Here is a 20120-nt window from a genome sequence, read left to right on the forward strand (position 1 = left end):
GTCAGGGAACATAACGAAAAGGATATTTTTTAGACTTAAACTCTTTTTCATCTTGGTTTTGTTCCAGAAGCCTGGAAAAAGCAAGTAGTTATTCCTAGCTAGCCAGGAAAAAGACCCCCTTCTACCCTCTTCCCATCGTCCCATTGCATTGTCATCCTGCTACTCAAAATACTAGAACACATGATCAAGAAACGGCTTGAGTGGTTCGTTGAATCCAAAAAAAATCTGGCCAGAAGCCAATTTGTTTTCGGAGGGGAATGGGCACCATGGACAGTCTCTCTATTTTGACCACTGACATCAGGATCACCCTATCGAGGAACGAGTTCCTTATTGGTGTTTCCTGGACATAACATCTGCGTATGATAATGTTATTCTCTCCTTACTCAGAGATAAATTATCTAAGCTGAGTCTGCCGCAGAGATTAACACATTTTATATGTAATTTCCTTATGGAACGATCCATAGAAGTGAGACATGGTGGTTCCCATTCCGCTCCGAGACTAATTTGGCAAGGCCTTCCTCAAGGATCCGTACTAAGCCCTTTACTCTATAGCTTGTACACTCACGATTTAGAAGAGGCTGTATCCCCGTTTTGCAATATTTTACAATATGCCGATGACATTGCCCTGTATTCCTCCTCCCACTCCGTCGAAATAGCCACATCCAACCTGAACCAAGCCCTATTTTATCTGGGAGAATGGCTTGCTGTTCATGGTCTTTCCCTCTCAGTATCTAAATGTACTGTGGTTCCCTTCACCAGAAAAAGATCTTTTCCCCCTGTAGAAGTAGCTTTTAATAACCAGCTGATACCTGTCGAAAAGCAAGTAAATTTTTAGGCGTTATCCTTGACTCCCGTCTTTCTATGTCCTCACATATTGATTACGTAGCTTTAAAGTGCCAGTCAAGTATAAATATTTTACGTTGCCTTTCGGGTGTGTGGTGGGGTGCCCACCCCTATGCGCAAAAACTGCTGTACAATGCCATAGTTCGCAGCGTCATTGACTATGGTTCTTTCACTTTAGAACCTTGTAGTAAAGTGGCTCTCGGTAAACTGGATAAAATCCAATACCAGGCCTTAAGGGTTATTTTAGGCGCCATGAAATCTTCTCCGACCAACGCTCTCCAAGTAGAAGCATCTGATCCCCCCTTTCCCTCCGACGTCAATATTTAGCTGATCGGTTCTTTCTTAGACTGTCCCTCCTTAATGATCACCCCCTCCTTCCAAAACTCCAGGAACTTTCACACTTAATTACTGACAGCGGATTTTGGTTCAATAAAACCCCCCCCTGCCTCATAAACAGCTTCCGTAAATTCACTAACCTCCCAGACCCCACCTTCACATGCCCCCTACTCCCCCTTTTTTGTCATAGTTACGATAGTTTAATTTTCAAACCAACATAATCCTCAACTTCGGAATAGCAAAAAACCAACCTGGGGCAACAATGCCTTCCTCCATAATATCAACAACTCCTGGCGTGACTGGTCGTTGTTATTTACGGACTCCTCTAGACTCATAGTTTGCGGCGCAGTGGTTCGGCAGTCTGGATTCCGAAGGACTCCGTTATCTTGAGCTTTAAATGCCCACCCTCACATCAGTTTTCACTGGAGAACTGGTTGCTATCTTAGAAGCCATTAGGTATGTTGATTCGCACGAGATCAGTAAAGCCATAATTTTTTCCGACTCACTTAGCGGCTTGCAAGCCATCAAAGCCAATCCTTTCTCTTCCAAAATTTGTTACCCTCTAGTCTCACTTATCAGGCAAACCCTATTTGAATGTCATACCCGTAATCTCGAGATCTCTTTGGCCTGGATCCCGGGTCATTCCGGAATCCAGGGCAATGAAATTGCTGATGCCCTGGCTAAGGAGGCCATAGAGACTGGCAGCTTGGATCACCCTCACTGCTATTTCTATGACCTCCTCTCATCTGCCAAATCAGACCTCGACTCTAGCTGGCTCCGACAGTATGAGCGCTCCATTCTGGTCAAGGGACGTCATTACGGGGACATTCAACCCAGCATCCCCCAAGCCATGGTTCTTTCGGTTTCGGCATGCTAACAAACAGACCACCTCAGTCATTTGTAGACTGCGTATTGGTCATACCTGCACTCCCTCTCGCCTGTACAGGTGGGGGATTGTCCAATCCCCCCTCTGTTCATGCGGCTTGGAGGAGGGTACTGCAGACCACATATTTTTAAACTGTCCAATGAGATCGGTCTCACTTTATAACATTCTCCCCCCCGGTATCCCCAAACCCACAAACCTCAAATCCCTTCTTCTCCTTGCCTCCTCTAACAAAAAAATCCTGACCTTAATGATTAAATACATCACAAAAGAAAAATTAAACTTTAGACGCTTTTTTTTCCGCTTTTGTCTCTCCCTTGGATCTAACCTGTATTGTCTTTATGTTTTTGCATTGTCTTAATGTTTGTACCGTCTTAATGTTTTGTATCGTCTCAATGTCTGTGTATGTCTATTTTAGGTACGCAACAAGCACTTCACGGCAACCAACGTTTGGAAACTGTTTTCTAAAAACTGGTCAAACACGATTTACACTTGTGCTGCTGTCAGTTGTCATTGGCAGTAGTGGTTGCTAACCTAAAGCGACCGGTTGCCAAAAACAAAGAAGTTGAAGTTGAAGTTAAAATACTATGTGAATATAATATTTCACTGGGTAATGTAATTGATACAAAAAATATATGAAATATAATGACCCGGATAACTCACGTCTTAAATCGAGTTTAGCTCGACATGTTGTGAGTCTCACGGTAGCTTCATGTTCAAAAAATATATGTTTTTATTTAAGTACTTAAATAAATTTCACATGTACACTCAGGGCAATATAACTCTTGTCTTGAATCTCCCGCCAGTTACCATTTGGCGTTGTACTGGTCATAATCCTCATAACCGCACATGGAGCAAAATATTGTTTTAAATGAAAACCTTTCTTGATGTAAATTATTTTTTTTTTGATGGCAATGATTTTAAAAATAGTTCTTTGCTTAAAACTTGTGGCAATTCCAAATCCCAAAACCATCCATGAAAATTTACTGCGTTCTATCTGAAATTGATTATATCAGTAAACTAAAGAGGACTGGATAAAAATACTGTATTTAGCTTGATGTCTTATGCATACATCGGGGTTTTCGGTGCGGGAATGATTTCAGCGAGTAGAGATAAACAGAGAGGTTAGTCTGAAAAAAATCTTATTATGCCTAATGAATAACTACCTCTCTGCAAAATGTATACAAACTATAATACAATTTTATCTTAACTCATTTAGGGGGTACTTTAGCTTTACTACCAAGCCTTCAACGAACTAAACGATCTTTCTATGTCGGTAATTGTAATAGGCGCGAGTAGAGACTTAAGAATAGGTTCATATCTTAATGACTGATCTTATTCATTTATATAAATATTATGTTTTCATGTATTTTTTTTTTCAATTAAATATTTGATAGGCAGAAACCTACCACAGTGCATTCTGTTTTTTATGTCAATACCTACTCTTTGGCTAATGTCAAACATTCCCGCACCGAAAACCCCAATGTATGTCATATGTCTGTCATTGGCACCAAAATTACGCTCCCTGATTATTACTTTTATCTCTACTGGTAGGCACTGTTACACAAAATAATTCCACCTATCTGTACTAACCATGAAGTGTTTTTCTTGAGTGTCTAGATATGATATAAAAACTCTTTAAAATATTGTAAGTGATTTTGATTAGTGCTCCCAGCTATTGACCAACAGTGGGTATTAGGTATGTTTCATCATCCCAGCCTATATACGTCCCACTGCAGGGCACAGGCCTCCCCTCAGATGAGAGGGCTTGGGCATAGTTCCCACGCGGGCCAGTGCGGATTGGGAACTCACACACACCATTGAATTGCTTCGCAGGTTTGTGCAGGTTTCCTCACAATGTTTTCCTTCACCGCAAAGCTTGTGGTAAATTTCAAATGTAACTCTGCACATAAATTTCGAAAAACTCAGAGGTGCGAGCTGGGGTTTGAACCCACAACCCTCTGCTTGAGAGGCGATGGGTCAAACCACTAGGCCACCACGACTTTATTAGGTATGTAGGTAAGTTAAATTACTGGGACCACTCCTGCTGGCCCATGCTAACAGATAGTAGAAAGATATTATATATAACAGGGGAGGATGGAATAGGGGATAGATAAGACATCCACTTGGCCCCACTAGTAGGGAATAATAGATCCCTATCAGGGGGGATAATTAGTAGAGATATATATGGATATTTTTTAGCTATTTCTACCAGTGGGGACAGGTGCATTGGGTCAATTCCAGGGTAGGCAGCTGGTAGCTTGCCCACAGCATAGTCAGCAGGAGCCTTAAAAAAATACTAAAAAGAATAAAACAAGTCTAGTGGGTAGAACTCTGTTAAGTAGCTATCTAAAAGTTCAACAGTCGGGACCCATTAGTACTAAGAATTTTTGAGCTGGTCATGATTTGAATGGGTCCCGACTGTTGAACTTTAGTTAGCTACTTAACAGAGTTCTGGACCACTAGACTTGTTTTCTTCTTTTTAGTATTTTTTAAGGCAGTCGGATTTTAGATTTTTTAAATTTAATGTTTTTATTTTAATTAAATTTTTAGATATTCCCAAGAAAATGGTAGCTTAAAACAATCATAACCTATGTATATTTAGAATGGGCTTCGCTTTCACTTGATAGGAATGATTTTTTTTGAAAACCTACAATTTGGCGCCAAAAATCCACTATTATGATGTTTCAAGAATTTCAAGTACCCAGTGTCACTCGCGTCATCAATAAAAATCCAATGACATATCATTTATCAAAATCGTTTCATCCATTGAGAAGTTACGAGAGGCCATATGAATATGGGCATACATACATACGGGTCAAACACATAACCCTCCTTCTTCGCAGTCGGGTGAAAATATCAGTAATCAGTAACTTTATTTGCTAGAACATAGGTCGGTACAATAGTGGACGGTGGTATTTTTAAATTTTGGTTGCTATGTCTTACCCGCAAATGCAGGTGTATAAATATTTATCTAATTAATAAATGATTTTCCTTTTTTCATAGTAATGTCAGCAGACTTGAGCGAACTTCAGGGTACGAAAGATTTATGAAGTAATTATCATTACCGTCCGGTATACACCAATGTTTGCTTATCAATTTAAAGGTTGTAATTCAAAATAATTTCGCGTGGAACGAAGTTCAGACTGCAGATTCCAATTTATAGGGAACTCAATATGAGTATTTACGCTAAAATTACAATAAAATGACGAAACATACAATATTTTTTATGCAAAACATGTATGACATTTACCTGTTTTATGTCCTAATATACTGGGTTATATGCTTATCCAGTGCTATACAGTAGCACTCACACCACTAGGACTGTATGTTGAAGTTTTTAACACAGGATATGGGAGGAAATACAGTAGAAAATTGAAATTTTTTTGGTGACATGGATCCAATACGTGTCCGTCAATTAGACATGGGTAATCTCAACTCCGCGAAGTGATCTGACTCACTAGATCCAGCTCCGGTGTCGGTACCGAATCCGCTTATTGAATCCGACTCCTTTATTGACTCCGGTTCTTTCGAGCGATTATTAATTTATCTATGGCCGATCCGCTCCGGCTCGGTTCGGTCGGTCGGTGTCGGTACGGTACTGCGGTGCCCCACCCGCTGACTGAACTGAAGTACAGATTCGTGAGAGAGAGAAAGATTTGTTCGTTAGTCCAAGTCCGAGTACCGAGCCGAACCGACAACCAAACTAGATAATAAGATCCAAGTCAAAGATCCGATCCGCAGGGCTACTACGAACCGAACCGAACCGAATCGACCAACCAAACATAGATAATAAGATCCAAGTCCAAGATCCGATCCGCAGGGCTACTACGAAACTCCAAAATCGAAGTTCGTGTCGTGCGGTCCCTCTGACACTTATACTATTTAATACGAGAGCGAGAGGGACGGTACGATACGAACTTCGAGTTTCGTAGTAGCCCTGCCGATCCGATCCGAGCCGAGCGAGAGCGAAAGCAGGCGGACGGAGCGAGTCAGTGTGAGTGAGCGTGACGGCTATCACGAGCGAGGCGAGCCGCTCGATCAGTCGGAGTTAGTAACTCCGGAGTCAATAAGATTTGAAAGGAGTCATTAAGGGATTCGGATCCGCTTGAGGATCTGACTCTTTTGAATCTTCAGATCCGGATTTACCCACTCTACCGTCAATGAGTTTTTGACAGCTTGTTTTTTTTTTTGACTAGCCAAGCCAAGCAACGAATTGCCATTCAAATTATTGGTAAATACCCGGCTGCAGTCCACTGAAATATACCTACTAATAAGTAATCCAAACTATTATTATAAATGCGAATGTGTGTGTATGTGTGTATGTTTGTCTTTCACGTCGAAACGGAGTGACGGATTGACGTGATTTTTGGCTTTTTTTGGCATAGAGATAGTTTATGGGCCAGAGCACATAGGTTACTTTTTATCGCGGAAAAATGCACAGCAGGCCTACTACGAAACTCGAAACTCGAAGTTCGTGTCATGCGGTCCCTCTGACACTTATACTATTTAATACGAGAGCGAGACGGACGATACGATACGAACTTCGAGTTTCGAGTTTTGTAGTAGCCCTGCAGTTCCCGAGGGTAGGCACAGCGCGCGATAATCGAATTCCACGCGGGTAAAGCCGCGGGAAAAAGCTAATATTAGTATAATTTTTTGTATACCTCATCTACAATTTTATTACCTATCCATTTTACAAATTTAATGACAGTCTTTTATAGACAAAAATAGTTATCATATCAGGTAAACAAGTGCCTTTATATGAGAGTCCTTTTAACACTCTTGGAATCAAAATCGTTTTCATTTCACCACTTTTTCTGTCACACGTAACAAGATGAGGGTAGAAAGAAATGTTCAATGCGATCGCAAACGTCATTACGCTAGACAATTACGGCCTCAGTTCTTAAAGATGCGCCAGTATTTGTATTATTATCTATTCTGTGGCGCCAGCCGTAAATGTTAGCAGATAATTTAAACATTTTAGGTTTTATATTAAAATGAATTATTCATTACTAAATAAACTTATAGCCACTAGTGCTATCTATAGTGAGCAAAAAATTTCTTCGATTTTAGGTTCTCTGGGGATAAAATCCGCCTGTGGAGAGATTTCTCTATTGCAGCCTCTCCCCACAAACTCTTTACCACATCAATAACATTAATAAATAATTTTATGTTATTTATTAGACTGGCCAGCGAAAGCTGTCCACGCATTTTTTACAAAACTTTAATCTGGTATCATTTTTGAAACTGTCGAAACTGTCGCTATTGCCCGGTTTTGATAATTTTAATACTTCTGCTATAAGAAAGTTAGTTATAGTTTTTTGTCCGACTTTTGTGCAAAACTGGTTTGTAGTTTGACACCTCGTTTTGAACATATATTTACCACTAAAACGGGGGAAAAAGTTACATGGCAACATTATCTCTTTAAACTGTTCAAGCAACTTGTTAAAACGTTGAATTTGTGCAATTTGGACCCAAAATAAATTGAGGTCGGCTGTCAATTGTCAATCAAACGTCAACATTTTGACAGTTTTAATCGCTGTTTTGCTAAAAAAAACGCAATGCTCTAATTCTAATTAGTACCAAATAAATCGTAAACCAAACCAATGGTTTATCCGTAAACACACCAACAAATAAAAATTGTGCCAATGGATATCCTAATAACACTAGCCTACCTGCTCTTCACAATATGCGTCATATACCCACCCACAGAATTCGTGTCTGCTGGTTTTACAATAGCGCAGCTATTTGATAGCTACTTGGGGTCTGAGAACGTAAATTTCATGGGTTACCACATGAAGAAGATAACAATAACTGCGCTAGTTCACTCAGCGCTGCCTCTAGGTTACATTACATGCTTATATTTTGGCGGTGAAGGCGGGTCGTGGATGCTAGCGGCTTTTGCTGCGACTTCTATAATACCGCTACTAATGGTGTATAAGATAGTGTGCTGGTGGGAAAAGAAGACAAAGCACCCGGCTGTGAGGGCCCTAGTGCCCTATGAGAGTGAGGGTAGTGACTGGAGGGTGGTTGCTGCACAACTTAATACGGAATTCAGAGGGTAATGCAAATTTAAAACAATTAAAGTCCTACTAATTGACAATAAATATTACATCTTCCTATGAGTTAAAAAAAAACAATGAAGAACTTGTTCTTCACTCTTACCTTCTTTTATACTAAACTATTTCATGAATCTGTTATAATCTATTACGAATTAGTGGACCACTGATACACCTTACATTGTAATAAAGTCTATAACTAATATTTCAAAATCTTTAAGTTAATGGGTGTGTTTATTTGTCACTCTTTCATGCTTTAACACTTAAATGGATTTAGTATGTACATAGCTGGGTCTCGAAAATGCAACAGGTTATTCTTTTGGGATCTTTATATATGCATATAAAATCATGAAATCTCAATAGATAAGTCTTGAAACATGGAATTTTGCATGGCTGTTCATATTATAAAGTAAACAAAGACCATGATTTAAATTTTGTAAATTCAATTGTGTAACTGAAATTTAAATTCGAGTAGTATTTAATCGCACATCAAATAAAAGTCCTTTTTTTATCCAAAAAAAAACCAAATTCACATCAAAATTACTGATTGCACAACAAAATACTCCACTCAAAATATTACGTAATAAACTGCAAATTATATTTGTGGTGTACCGCTATTTATCTTAAAGTAAAGCATTTTTATTATTGCATTGCAACTATTTATTTGATGTGCAATTAATATCCATAGCCTATATAATAGGCTTGTGTTTGTTATGTTGGTATTTTTTTAGTGTGGACAAGGTATCGGTCCCCCTGACAGCTACAAGCAAGCTGATAGCGACCGAGACGTGGCTGATCAAGGTGTCTTCATACAGCCTCAATATTGTCAAGCAGAGTGACTGCGCCCTTGTCGCCACTAATGTGAGTGTCAGTGGTGCTATTATGTTCTATACATAAGTTGCCAGTTTGGCTGAAAATGTTGCTATACTTGGTTTGGATAGGTATTTAACCTTAAATTTGGCAGTGTATCTAATAAGGTACATAATTTAAGATCATCTTTTTGTATTTTTGAACATGAAACTACTGTGAGACTCACTCATATTAAATGTTATTATAACGAATAACTCACGTCTTAAACCGAGTTTAGCTCGACATGTTTCGGGCTATTTCGTAGCCCTTCCTCTCAGGAGCACGCGAACCGGCGGCTGCCGCAACACGCACACATGTCGAGCTAAACTCGGTTTAAGACGTGAGTTATCCGTTATAATAACATTTAATATCTTTTTGTATTTTTTAAAGTTATTTTTGTTAGTTCTACAAGAATCCAACGACGCTTGAATTGAGTACACTTGTCTCACCTTGCCAAGTTTAGGGCTAACTAAATGTAAACAAACTTCAGCTGCCAGATTTGGCACATTCAAAGATTTTAAAACATTTTACTTATCTATCATTGTAACACAAACTAGACTTGTTTATTTCAATTCAGAAATGTAAATGTTTAGATAGTTTAATGGGGGGATTTAGTTAAATACCTATCAAAACCAAGTAGAAATGTATGGAGAGAAAAAAAAAATGAAATGTCTGAAATAATTTGCTGACCGTAGCTTAAGTTGCTAAGTTGGTAACATTGATTAGTTTAAAGTGTAAAGTTAAGGTATAAAGTGTAGGTGCACAACTGCACAGTGCACTAGTTTGAGGTGTGCTAGTATGGTGTACAACTATATACTTTTTTATTTTTTATTCTGAATGTGTATTATTCAGATCTATTGTCAAAAAGACATTAATATCTAAGGTGTATTATTATGTTAATGATTATATCATGGACACGGATAATTGGAAATAATTCTGATCCACATTAGCAATCCCTTCAAATAGCGAACCTCGTTGAGTTTCTAGCCGGATTCTTCTCAACAGAGGTTTTTCCAAACCAGTCGTAGATTTTTTTGACATTCATAAGTGCTTTTTGTTATAGCCTAAATTGAATAAAGATATTTTGAGTTTGTCTTTGACTTTGATTCTGGGATGTACCATGTACTTGGGTACAATGCATTAGTACTGGTATATAATATAGAAGAGTGCAATTTACAAAAAACCCGCAATCTGCATACCAAATTTTATCCAAAGAGTAACAACCAGACATATATTCACAAACTTTTAAACTTACAATATTATTATGATCTGCCGCAAACTAGCAATAATTGTATTTACAGACTGACATCCCAGACCTGACAGCCTCCGGGGAAGAAGAGACCCAATTTGTGAACATCCAAGTAATCCCATCCCGTGATGACATCTCACCATTCATGTTCCGAGTGACTACGGCAGCCCTAAGGGATCTCCAGCCCCGGCTGGCTCAGCCCGTGAGAGTTCCGGCACACATATCGCTGATGCCAACAATGATTGAGCGTTTCGTGACTGTGTTTAAGCAGCATGTGGAACAGAACCCTGTGTATTATGTCGATGAGGTAAATATTTAACAGCTATAAGTTAAGATCGGTTTTTTGGAATCTTTTTGTATTTTTTTTGTGCTATACCGCTACTCCACGCACGGAATGCCGAGGACCTGGATTCGATTCCCAGTGCTGGTCTTATTTTTCTGTTTTTTTCTGTGCATCTATATTTCCGTTTGTATTTTCAATTCAGCTATAAGTTGTTAGAAACTGTTTAGGCCTTGAGTTATATAGTATAACTTTTAGGTTTTTAGGCTGGTGCGTAACGAAGGATATAACAACAATTGATATAATTTTCATTTGATATAATGTAATTTATCTTAAAAACCAAAATTATTTCTATTGTTATTAATCGATTTGATGTACCATTCACCAATAAGTGGTCTATCAATTTTTAAACAAGTTCCTATCAAATGAATATGTTCGATAAAGTGCGAACTTATTTTTCTGTTGACAGACACATATTGATTATTTTTTTGTGACATGCAAAATTAAACTTTAGGTGTAGTTAAAAATTTGGCTGATGTACATACTTTGGGTTAGGTTAAGTTTGGTTTATTTTATAAAAAGTTCTGTGAAGCTCCTATTCTTTGAAATTATATCAAATGTTGTTATACCGATCATTACACACCCTTTTTTTAGGCTTTTGACTAAATCGTCAGCGAATCTTAGATGGTTCATTTTGGGCCTTCTTGAAAATTTTACCAGTACAGATTTTGAAACAGATTCTCTAGTCTACGCATCTTCCTGTCTCACTCTTCTTTCCAGGGAGTCAAATTGGAGAGTGGCCTTGCTATCCAAGTAAATACTGTTTTAGATCTTGCTAAAAGCTTCTGACATTATTCACTATTTTAGATTCCTCCAAAGATACTTGCGATAATATTTAAACTGACGAAAGTTTTGGCCTTGCTGCAACATGGGTACTAAAACGCGAGTGTACCGCTTCTTTCAAGGCCGCAAATCAGTCCTAATATTGCTACAAGCGTCTGTGGGCGGCGTGATGAACCACATGTCCGATTGACGGCATTAATACAAAAAGAGTGGTAGAAAGTCTTGAATGGATAAGCCAGATATAGTCTCCCATCGTTTAGTGATTCTTGCTAATAGTGATGTTGAACATGGCGGTTCCTTCAGGAGCCGGAGGTGTGCATCGGGTGCATGCAGGCGCCCGCCGACGTCAAACTATCGCGGCGCTGCCTCCCGCCGCCGCCCGGCCTGCAGGGCGGCCCGCCCGAGTGCCAGCAGTGCCACTGCAGGTCAGTACCACCCACGATATTATACCACTCTTTTCCAGCCTCTACTCTACCTGCATTCGTCTGCGCTGCTTGCCACGGGTTACAAAAAGACATGTACTTAAATTGTAAAAAAATTTACAAACGATCATTTTACGGTTAGTCGATAAAACGGAGATAGTATCGAAGATGTGTCATGTCGATGATATGACTGCTTTATTATCAGCGTAGCACAGAATGCTAATATAAGTTAGGTCTAGGAAACATCGTTTCCATTACCCATATATTAGAAACAACTTGGGATCCAATACAGTGCCTTGGGGAATCCCAAACGTGTTGTCATTTGTGTCGCTTTTATGAATACTTAATTATTTAACACCCAGTAATATCTATATCTAATAGCTTCGTTACCATGTCAATGGAGCTCCCCGTATAGCGGTCACGTCCATTTAAAAAAAAAACTATAAATAAACTGTATCAAAGGCCTTTGCAGAGTTCACAAACACTGATGCGCTTTATGATTGATGTCGCTGCAACTTGCGATGCGAGATAAATAATATATGGTGATTGCACTTATAGACCCACGGCAAAGGGTTGGAAAATCATTTCCCCAAAATCGTCATTTCCTAAAAACGATAATTATGATTATTATCACTTTTTGTAGTGGAATCTTTTCCGATCAATGACGATGTCCGCTTCAAAGAGTAACGGTCGAGAAGACGGCTTGGGTCCATGAAAAATGACAGCTTATTTTCGCGCCTGTAAGTCTCTGGGGCTAAGTTTAAGTCCTCTCTATGCTAGGCTATGACGACATGGTGTGTATAATGTCAGGGTGCTGTGGTGCTGTTCGTGCATGGCGCGATGGTGGGCGGCGCGCGCGGGCGCGGCGGGGGGGCCCCCGCGGAGTGGCTGGCGGCGCGCTGCAGCTGCCCCGTCTGCCGCGCCAACTGCTGTCTGCTCGACGTGTGCCCCGCCCTCACGAGGTCAGTGTCTACTGTCTGCCGTTTACTGAACTGCTGACCCAAATTCAAAATATTTATTGCATGGTCATGAGTCTTGTCTTTACATAGATGTTAAATTGTAAACGCATTCACTGCCACCTGGCTTCCACAGGTGCCACCGACGCACATGTGCGTTCAAAATGTATGATTATGACAGCGGCACTGGACGAAGTTCCGAAAACGCATATGTGCGTCGGTGGCAGTGAATGCGTTAATCCATATCCATACTAATATAATAAATGCGAATGTTTGTGTGTTTGTCCGTCGTTCGTTTCAACGTGATTTTGGGCATAGGGATAGTTTATGGGCCAAAGACTGACATAAGCTACTTTTTGTCCCGGAAAAATGCAGTTGCCGGAGGAACAGCGCGCGATAACCGAATTCCACGCGGGCGAAGCCGCGGGCAAAAGCTAGTTAGGTATATATTTAGTTAAAAGTACATCATGTCCTGCCTCTGAGAGACGTGCAATAGTCTATTTCATAAATTATTAAATTAATAATAATTCATGAAATAATTTTCCAGAATAAGAAAATACCACAGTTAATGTCAAATAAGAACATGATATAACAAATAATAAACACCAATCAATGTAACGCACAGGCGGGCAGTTAAGAAAATCGATTATTAAGGAGTAAACTAAAACAAAGCATAAATTCAATTACTCCCAATATTTTGGGACATCGAAAACCTGCCATTATCTACACTATTTATTTTATTATCCTTACAGAACCCAGTCCAGTTAAGCCGCGCATAGAAGTGTAGTTGCAGTAGCGGGCCTGTATGAATTAATTTAATAATTAATAAACTCTGGCCAGCGAAAGCTGTCAACGAGAAACCGCGGCAAATTTAAAAAAAAATGAGGCTTCTGTACACTGATTAAACGATGTTGATACTTAGATATTATTTAAATTTTCCAGATACCAAATTATACTCGAGTCTCTTCAAGCTACATCAAAATTCATGTAATAATGTGTGAAAGTTGATGATGCACTTTAGGAGTCCCTTGGTAGATTTTATGACCTTTGTCAGTGCCTATTTACGTACAGTCCAGATGCATTATTTTTTGGACCATTTTCACCAGATTGGTATAAAATGTATCTTCTAACATTTTAATTCTAACATAATCTTATAACATTTTGCATTTTGAGGACGGTAGGAGGTTGAGTTAACCCGTTGAACGCCCTGCCCGCCACAGTGGCGCGTATCTAAGTACTTGTGATTAGTCAATTTTTGTTACTAGTTTCGATCACCCTTTAACATAGGGTACTAGTCCAAAATTACCCAAAAAAGTCGTAGGTCGCGCGACGGGTTAAAAAAATTATGATTTCTTATAGCAGAAGTATCAAAATTATCAAAGCGGGCTAGAACGATAATACATATATAAATTTTGACAGTCTCAAAAATGAAAATGATACCAGATTAAAGTTTCGTAAAAAATGCGTGGGCAGCTTTGGCTGGCCAGAGTTTATCTGTAATATTGTCGTGTATGTAACACAATATGCTATACGCTATAGTGTCGTATAATTTTTAAGTAGTCCGTCTATAAAAATATTGAAATCATCAGAAAGTATTGAATACTTTTTTTTTTTCAAAAAACAAAAAATGATGATGTTATAGCCAGTTAAGGCTGCGTTTACCAAAGATGTGCGCGTTGTGAGGATTGTGTTTTTCATGAACCAATAGAAACGCTTCATTTACCTATACTCGCACAGCACATCTCTGGTGGAAACAGCTGAGCGGAAAGGACAGGCTTTCTGGTGGAAAGATCGAGGCGAGGTAAATGAACCGTTCCTATTGGTTCAATGAAAAACCGGAGCCTAAATTTCGAGTGACGTCACGCCGTGCCGTTACGCCGGGCTAAAAAGTGAGACCCACACATATAGATTACACTAGATTACTCAAATGCATCTACTTCGCGTGTCTGAAACCCGACCAAACGTCGAGGTTGGCCCCATACAAAGACTGACCGCTAACTGACTAATCATGACTAGTGACTGACTCGAGCCCCACGGCGCGGGCGGGCGGCGCATTTGAATCGATTTTGCGCGGACATCGGGGAACTCACATCGCTAATTCGCTCTTGAGACGTCACAGTAGATATAAAAAAGTGGCACGGTTGGTTTTCATACAGATTGAGGTGTTTGCGTTATCTAGTGTAATCTATATCTGTGGTGAGACCCTACTCCCGACCATAGACGCGCTTCATCTTTGTCCTTTTTTTTTAATTTAAGGGGCGGCCACACCGCTGCTTAAAAAGCGGTGACGGCACGGAATCGCAGTGACGCTTCGTATGCGCACCGTTTTTATCGCATGCCCTCCACACCAACAATAAGTGTACAATATTTTCTGCTAATCTAACTAACGGGCTAAGGGGCTGTTTCACCATCCTGTCCCCGTCTATTCGAACAAAACAAATAGAGACGGCATCACACCTAACCGCCAGTTAACACTAATCAATGAATGGTCAAACAGCCCCTAAATATAATATTTTTTTACTCAGGAAACTACCAAATTCGACTGTACTTTTCAAGTTATTTAACCACATGCCACATTGTCTCGCGCTCAGCATCAGAATCGTAATCGGGCGTTTTTGTGTAAAGGGCAGGGTGTACTGCACTTACTTTTTTTTCAATTTTGAAACAATATGGTTTTTCCTATTCAGAATCAAGAGCACAATCGGTAGTTTAAAAAAAAAGTTCCCATTCACATACATAAGTAATTTTATGAGTTAGTTTTGTTACGCTCAGTATATCCTAGTGCTGTAAAACAGAGGTGTGAAAATACTCGAGGAAAAGGCGAAAAAAAAGGGGACGGTGGTACAGATAAAAAAGTCAACTCGTTAAAATGAGAAATGAAAATAGAAAAGTGCCTGTTTATTCTGATAAGAGAATAAGTACATTTATTACAAAACTACGATTTCTTGGAAAATACCTAGTTTTTAATGCGATTGGTCGATTCTACATGTCTTCACTAGAAGCACACTCTTAGGCTACGGGCTTTAGCCGAAAAAAAAAACTGAATGTTTGATGTTAGAGGAAATTTACTATGACTATGCAATATCGTGTTAAATTAGTGACCGTACATTTGCATGCAGATACCATTTGAAATCTGTCTAAAGAATATAAAAGTATCTACTGTATCAAATTATAACAAATTTTACATTATAGGAGTGATCAAAGAGAATTTAGTGAAAATTTTAACGGCCAGTAATTTGTTATTACGTTGATGACTGTGCAATATTTTCTAATTTTTATAATTGCAAACTTGTGCTGTGAACATAAACATTTTAAACATATATATTTTGGGCGTGGTGCTATACTCATATTAATTGTAAAATAAAGTGAATAAATTTGTATTGTAATTATTCAATTTATGACAAGGAAGGTCAACTTATTTGATTTTCAGGCCTTTCCTTTGTAATTTGGTGTATCTACATGATGTTGATGTAGGTAGTTCAGTTGTCTGTAGCAATATGGTACTTTACAACTCCTGAGTTTGTCATATTGGTCGATATTTCAATATCGTTTATCAAGTATAAATGTAAATTGTGGACTGTTTTATTGATTTTTCATAAAGTCTATCAAAATCCAAAGCATAGGTAATCAAATGTAAAAGAATATTTAACGGTTATTTTTAAAAAATCACGTAAATAACCTGAAATTCCTTATTTTTACAAATCTTTTGCCAATATCGAGGGATTCCCCGTGCTTCCGAACCGAGTAATAGTGCTAGAATAGGTAATAAATAAAAAATGAACTTTTAAAATTTCTTTAAATGCTGTACTTACTCAATTAAAATCTTATGGTTTTACCTGTTGTTTTTCAAAACCTTTGTACAATCGAGGAAACAATCGCGTACCAAGGTGGAACCTTTTAACAGTCAATTTCACTAGAATAGGACCAGCGAATAGCAGCAGCATGACAGCAAATATAAAAAATTGGCAACACTTTATCAATAAACAAATACCTACGTAACAGGGGTCACACACATGCGTGCAAGCGTTCTTACATTCTACAAAATGATATTATATGGAATGAAAAGAGACGGCATGGATTTTATCCATAAAAAAATGATTCTAATTCGGTCAGAACGGTATCCATATCCGATTCACGAAGTTCAAATTCAAAGCTTACCATCACATATAAATAATAAATAAAATCACGGACATTGACGTGGAATGGTTTTCAATAGGTACCTACCTCATCCCAGCCTATATACGTCCCACTGCTGGGCACAGGCCTCCTCTCAGAACAAGAGGCTTGGGCATAGTTCCACACGGGCCCAGTGCGGATTGGGAACTTCGCACGCACCATTGAATCGCTTCGCAGGTGTGTGCAGGTTTCCTCACGATGTTTTCCTTCACCGCAAAGCTCGTGGTAAATTTCAAATGTAATTCCGCACATGATTTCAAAAACTCAGAGGTGCGAGCCGGCAAACCACTACCCACCAGCTTCACCTATTGATCAGGTATTCCTGTGAATGTGAATGACCTAGCTTTACATTTGTCAGAATCAAATTTACTTTAGATAGCTATTGCTAGCTCGCTGGTCCTATTCTATGATTTCTTTGGCAGATGTATGAAAAGTCAACAATGCCACCCCAAGTGACTGTTTCTTTGACTATGAAATGACATTATGAATTGTAAATGTATATAAGAATGTAGGTAATTAGTTTTATAATATCGAATCGAATGGTTAGAATTGTAAATAAATGTGATCTGTAATTTTGTATATAGTATTACATCTTTTATTTACGAATCCTGTACAGACAAATCTAAGGCTGCGTCTCCAGATGTGCGCGGATGCGTTGCTAAGAATGTATTTCGTCACTACTTTAAAAAAAGTCGTATCTCAAATGGATAACTTTTCTGAGTGCACTTTATGACCATTGGGTCAAGGTTCAATTTTGTTGACGTATTGATTTGAGATTTTTTTCAAAGTAGTGACGATTTGTGCCAATAGAAACGCTTTTTAACCCCGGCGAAAAGAGGGTGTTATAAGTTTTTAACCCCCGACGAAAAAGAGGGTGTTATAAGTTTGACCGCTATGTGTGTCTGTGTGTTGTGTGTCTGTGTGTCTGTATGTCTGTGTGTCTGTGTGTCTGTCTGTGGCACCGTAGCTCTTAAACGGGTGGACCGATTTGAATGCGGTTTTTTTATTTGAAAGCTGGTTTCTAGCGATGGATCTTAAACATGATTTTATCAAAATCGGTTCAGCCGTTTTCAAGATCATCAGATCTTTTGTTCGCTGCGGTAGGAATCTTAGACGCATAATGGATATTACTTTACTTTCAAACATATTTGGGACCTAAAATTTGAAACACCCATGTATGCTATAGCTACGCAAGATTATGGAACTCGGCCTGATGCTGCAGCCAGGATATCCAGAACACTAGTAGGTACACTCTTAATAAAACTATAGCAGATATATCGTGTTTTGGGTCGTTTTGATCAGTATTTGATTCTACAAACAATGCAGTGGTGGCAACAGGATGAGCTGATGCTACAGCCAGGATATCCAGCACATAGTTACACTCTATAAAAAATAATAGCACATATGTCGTGTTTGGATTCGTTTTTGATCAGTAATTGATTCTACATACAAATGCAGTGGTGGCAAACACGACGAGCTGATGCTGCAGCCAGGATATTCAGCACACCAGTATATTCTGAAAAAATAATAGCAGATATGTCGTGTTTAATTCCTTTTGATCAGTATTTGATTCTACATACAATGCAATGGTGGCAACACGATGAGCTGATGCTGCAGCCAGGATATCCAGCACACTATACCTCTATAAAAAAGAATAGCACATATGTCGTGTTTGAATCGTTTTGATCAGTAATTGATTCTACATACAATTCAGTGGTGGCAACACGACGAGCGATGCTACAGCCAGGATATCCAGCACACACAGTATACTCTTGAAAAAATATAGCAGATATGTCGTGTTTGGATTCGTTTTGATCAGTAATTGATTCTACATATCAATACAGTGGTGGCAACACGACGAGCTGATGCTACAGCCAGGATATCCAGCACACCAGTATACTCTTGAAAAAATAATAGCAGATATGTCGTGCTTGGATTCGTTTTGATCAGTAATTGATTCTACATACAAAGTAGTGGTGGCAACACGACGAGCTGATGCTGCAGCCAGGATATTCAGCACACCAGTATACTCTTGAAAAAATAATAGCAGATATGTCGTGTTTGGATTCGTTTTGATCAGTAATTGATTCTACATACAATGCAGTGGTGGTGGTAACACGACGAGCTGATGCTGCAGCCAGGATATTCAGCACACCACCATACTCTTAAAAAAAAAAAAAAGCAGATATTTCGTGTTTAATTCCTTTTGATCAGTATTTGATTCTACATACAATGCAATGGTGGCAACACGATGAGCTGATGCTCAGCCAGGATATCCAGCACACTAGTACACTCTATAAAAAATAATAGCACATATTCGTGTTTGGAATCGTTTTGATCAGTAATTTGATTCTAACATACAATGCAGTGGTGGTGACATGACGAGCTGATGCTGCAGCCAGGATATCCAGCACCACTAGTACACTCTATAAAAATAATAGCACATATGTCGTGTTTGGAATCGTTTTGATCAGTATTGATTCTACATACAATGCAGTGGTGGCAACAACGACGAGCTGATGTTAAGCCAGGATATCCAGCAACAGTATACTCTTGAAAAAATAATAGCAGATATGTCGTGTTTGATTCCTTTTGATCAGTATTTGATTCTACGTACAATGCAATGGTGGCAACAAGATGAGCTGATGCTGCAGCCAGGATAATCAACACACTAGTACAGTTTAAAAAGATATATTATATCAAAGTTTAAAAAACATGAAATAAAAACTTAAACTTAAAATTTAAAAACCCCGACTTAAAAAACGCCAGCAAAAATAAAATAAAAACGCCCGAAAAAAACGCTGCTTGAAAAGACAATTAAAAAGTAAAAAAATAATTATGCGCTACTAGCTATTGCCCGCGACTTCATCTGCGAAGAATTCGTTTATCTCTATCCCGCGGGGACTATACTGATTGCCCGCAAAATTAGCCTAAGTTAATTTAGTTTAAAGTATCTAGTAATATTTTTTTAATCTAAGCGTTGTCGGTGTCGGGGACCGCTTAATACTTTAAAAAAACACATATTTAGTTTCATGTTAACTTGCGGTCCCCGACACCGACAACGCTTAGATAAAAAAATATTACTAGATACTTTATACTAAATTAACTAGGCTAATTTTGCGGGCAATCAGTATAGTCCCGCGGGGATAGAGATAACGAATTCTCTCGCAGATGAAGTCGCGGGCAATAGCTAGGTAGCGCATAATTATTTTTTACTTTTT

At 38.8% G+C, this 20120-nt stretch overlaps 2 protein-coding genes across 2 annotated transcripts in view; one reads left to right on the forward strand and one right to left on the reverse strand.

Annotated features, from left to right (window-relative positions):
- betaCOP (coatomer subunit beta) overlaps positions 1-20120 on the reverse strand; it is a 53721-nt gene that overhangs the window by 31638 nt on the left and 1963 nt on the right. The window lies entirely within an intron of this gene.
- Positions 7598-13991, forward strand: LOC141445629 (E3 ubiquitin-protein ligase TM129-like). The gene is given in 7 exon segments (XM_074111482.1): positions 7598-8126; positions 8856-8985; positions 10275-10529; positions 11649-11770; positions 12578-12626; positions 12629-12729; positions 13476-13991. Coding segments are annotated over 7 exon segments (1086 nt in total). The 5' UTR covers positions 7598-7713; the 3' UTR covers positions 13492-13991.

This window comes from Choristoneura fumiferana, chromosome 2, assembly GCF_025370935.1.
Source record: "Choristoneura fumiferana chromosome 2, NRCan_CFum_1, whole genome shotgun sequence".
NCBI lineage: Eukaryota > Metazoa > Arthropoda > Insecta > Lepidoptera > Tortricidae > Choristoneura > Choristoneura fumiferana.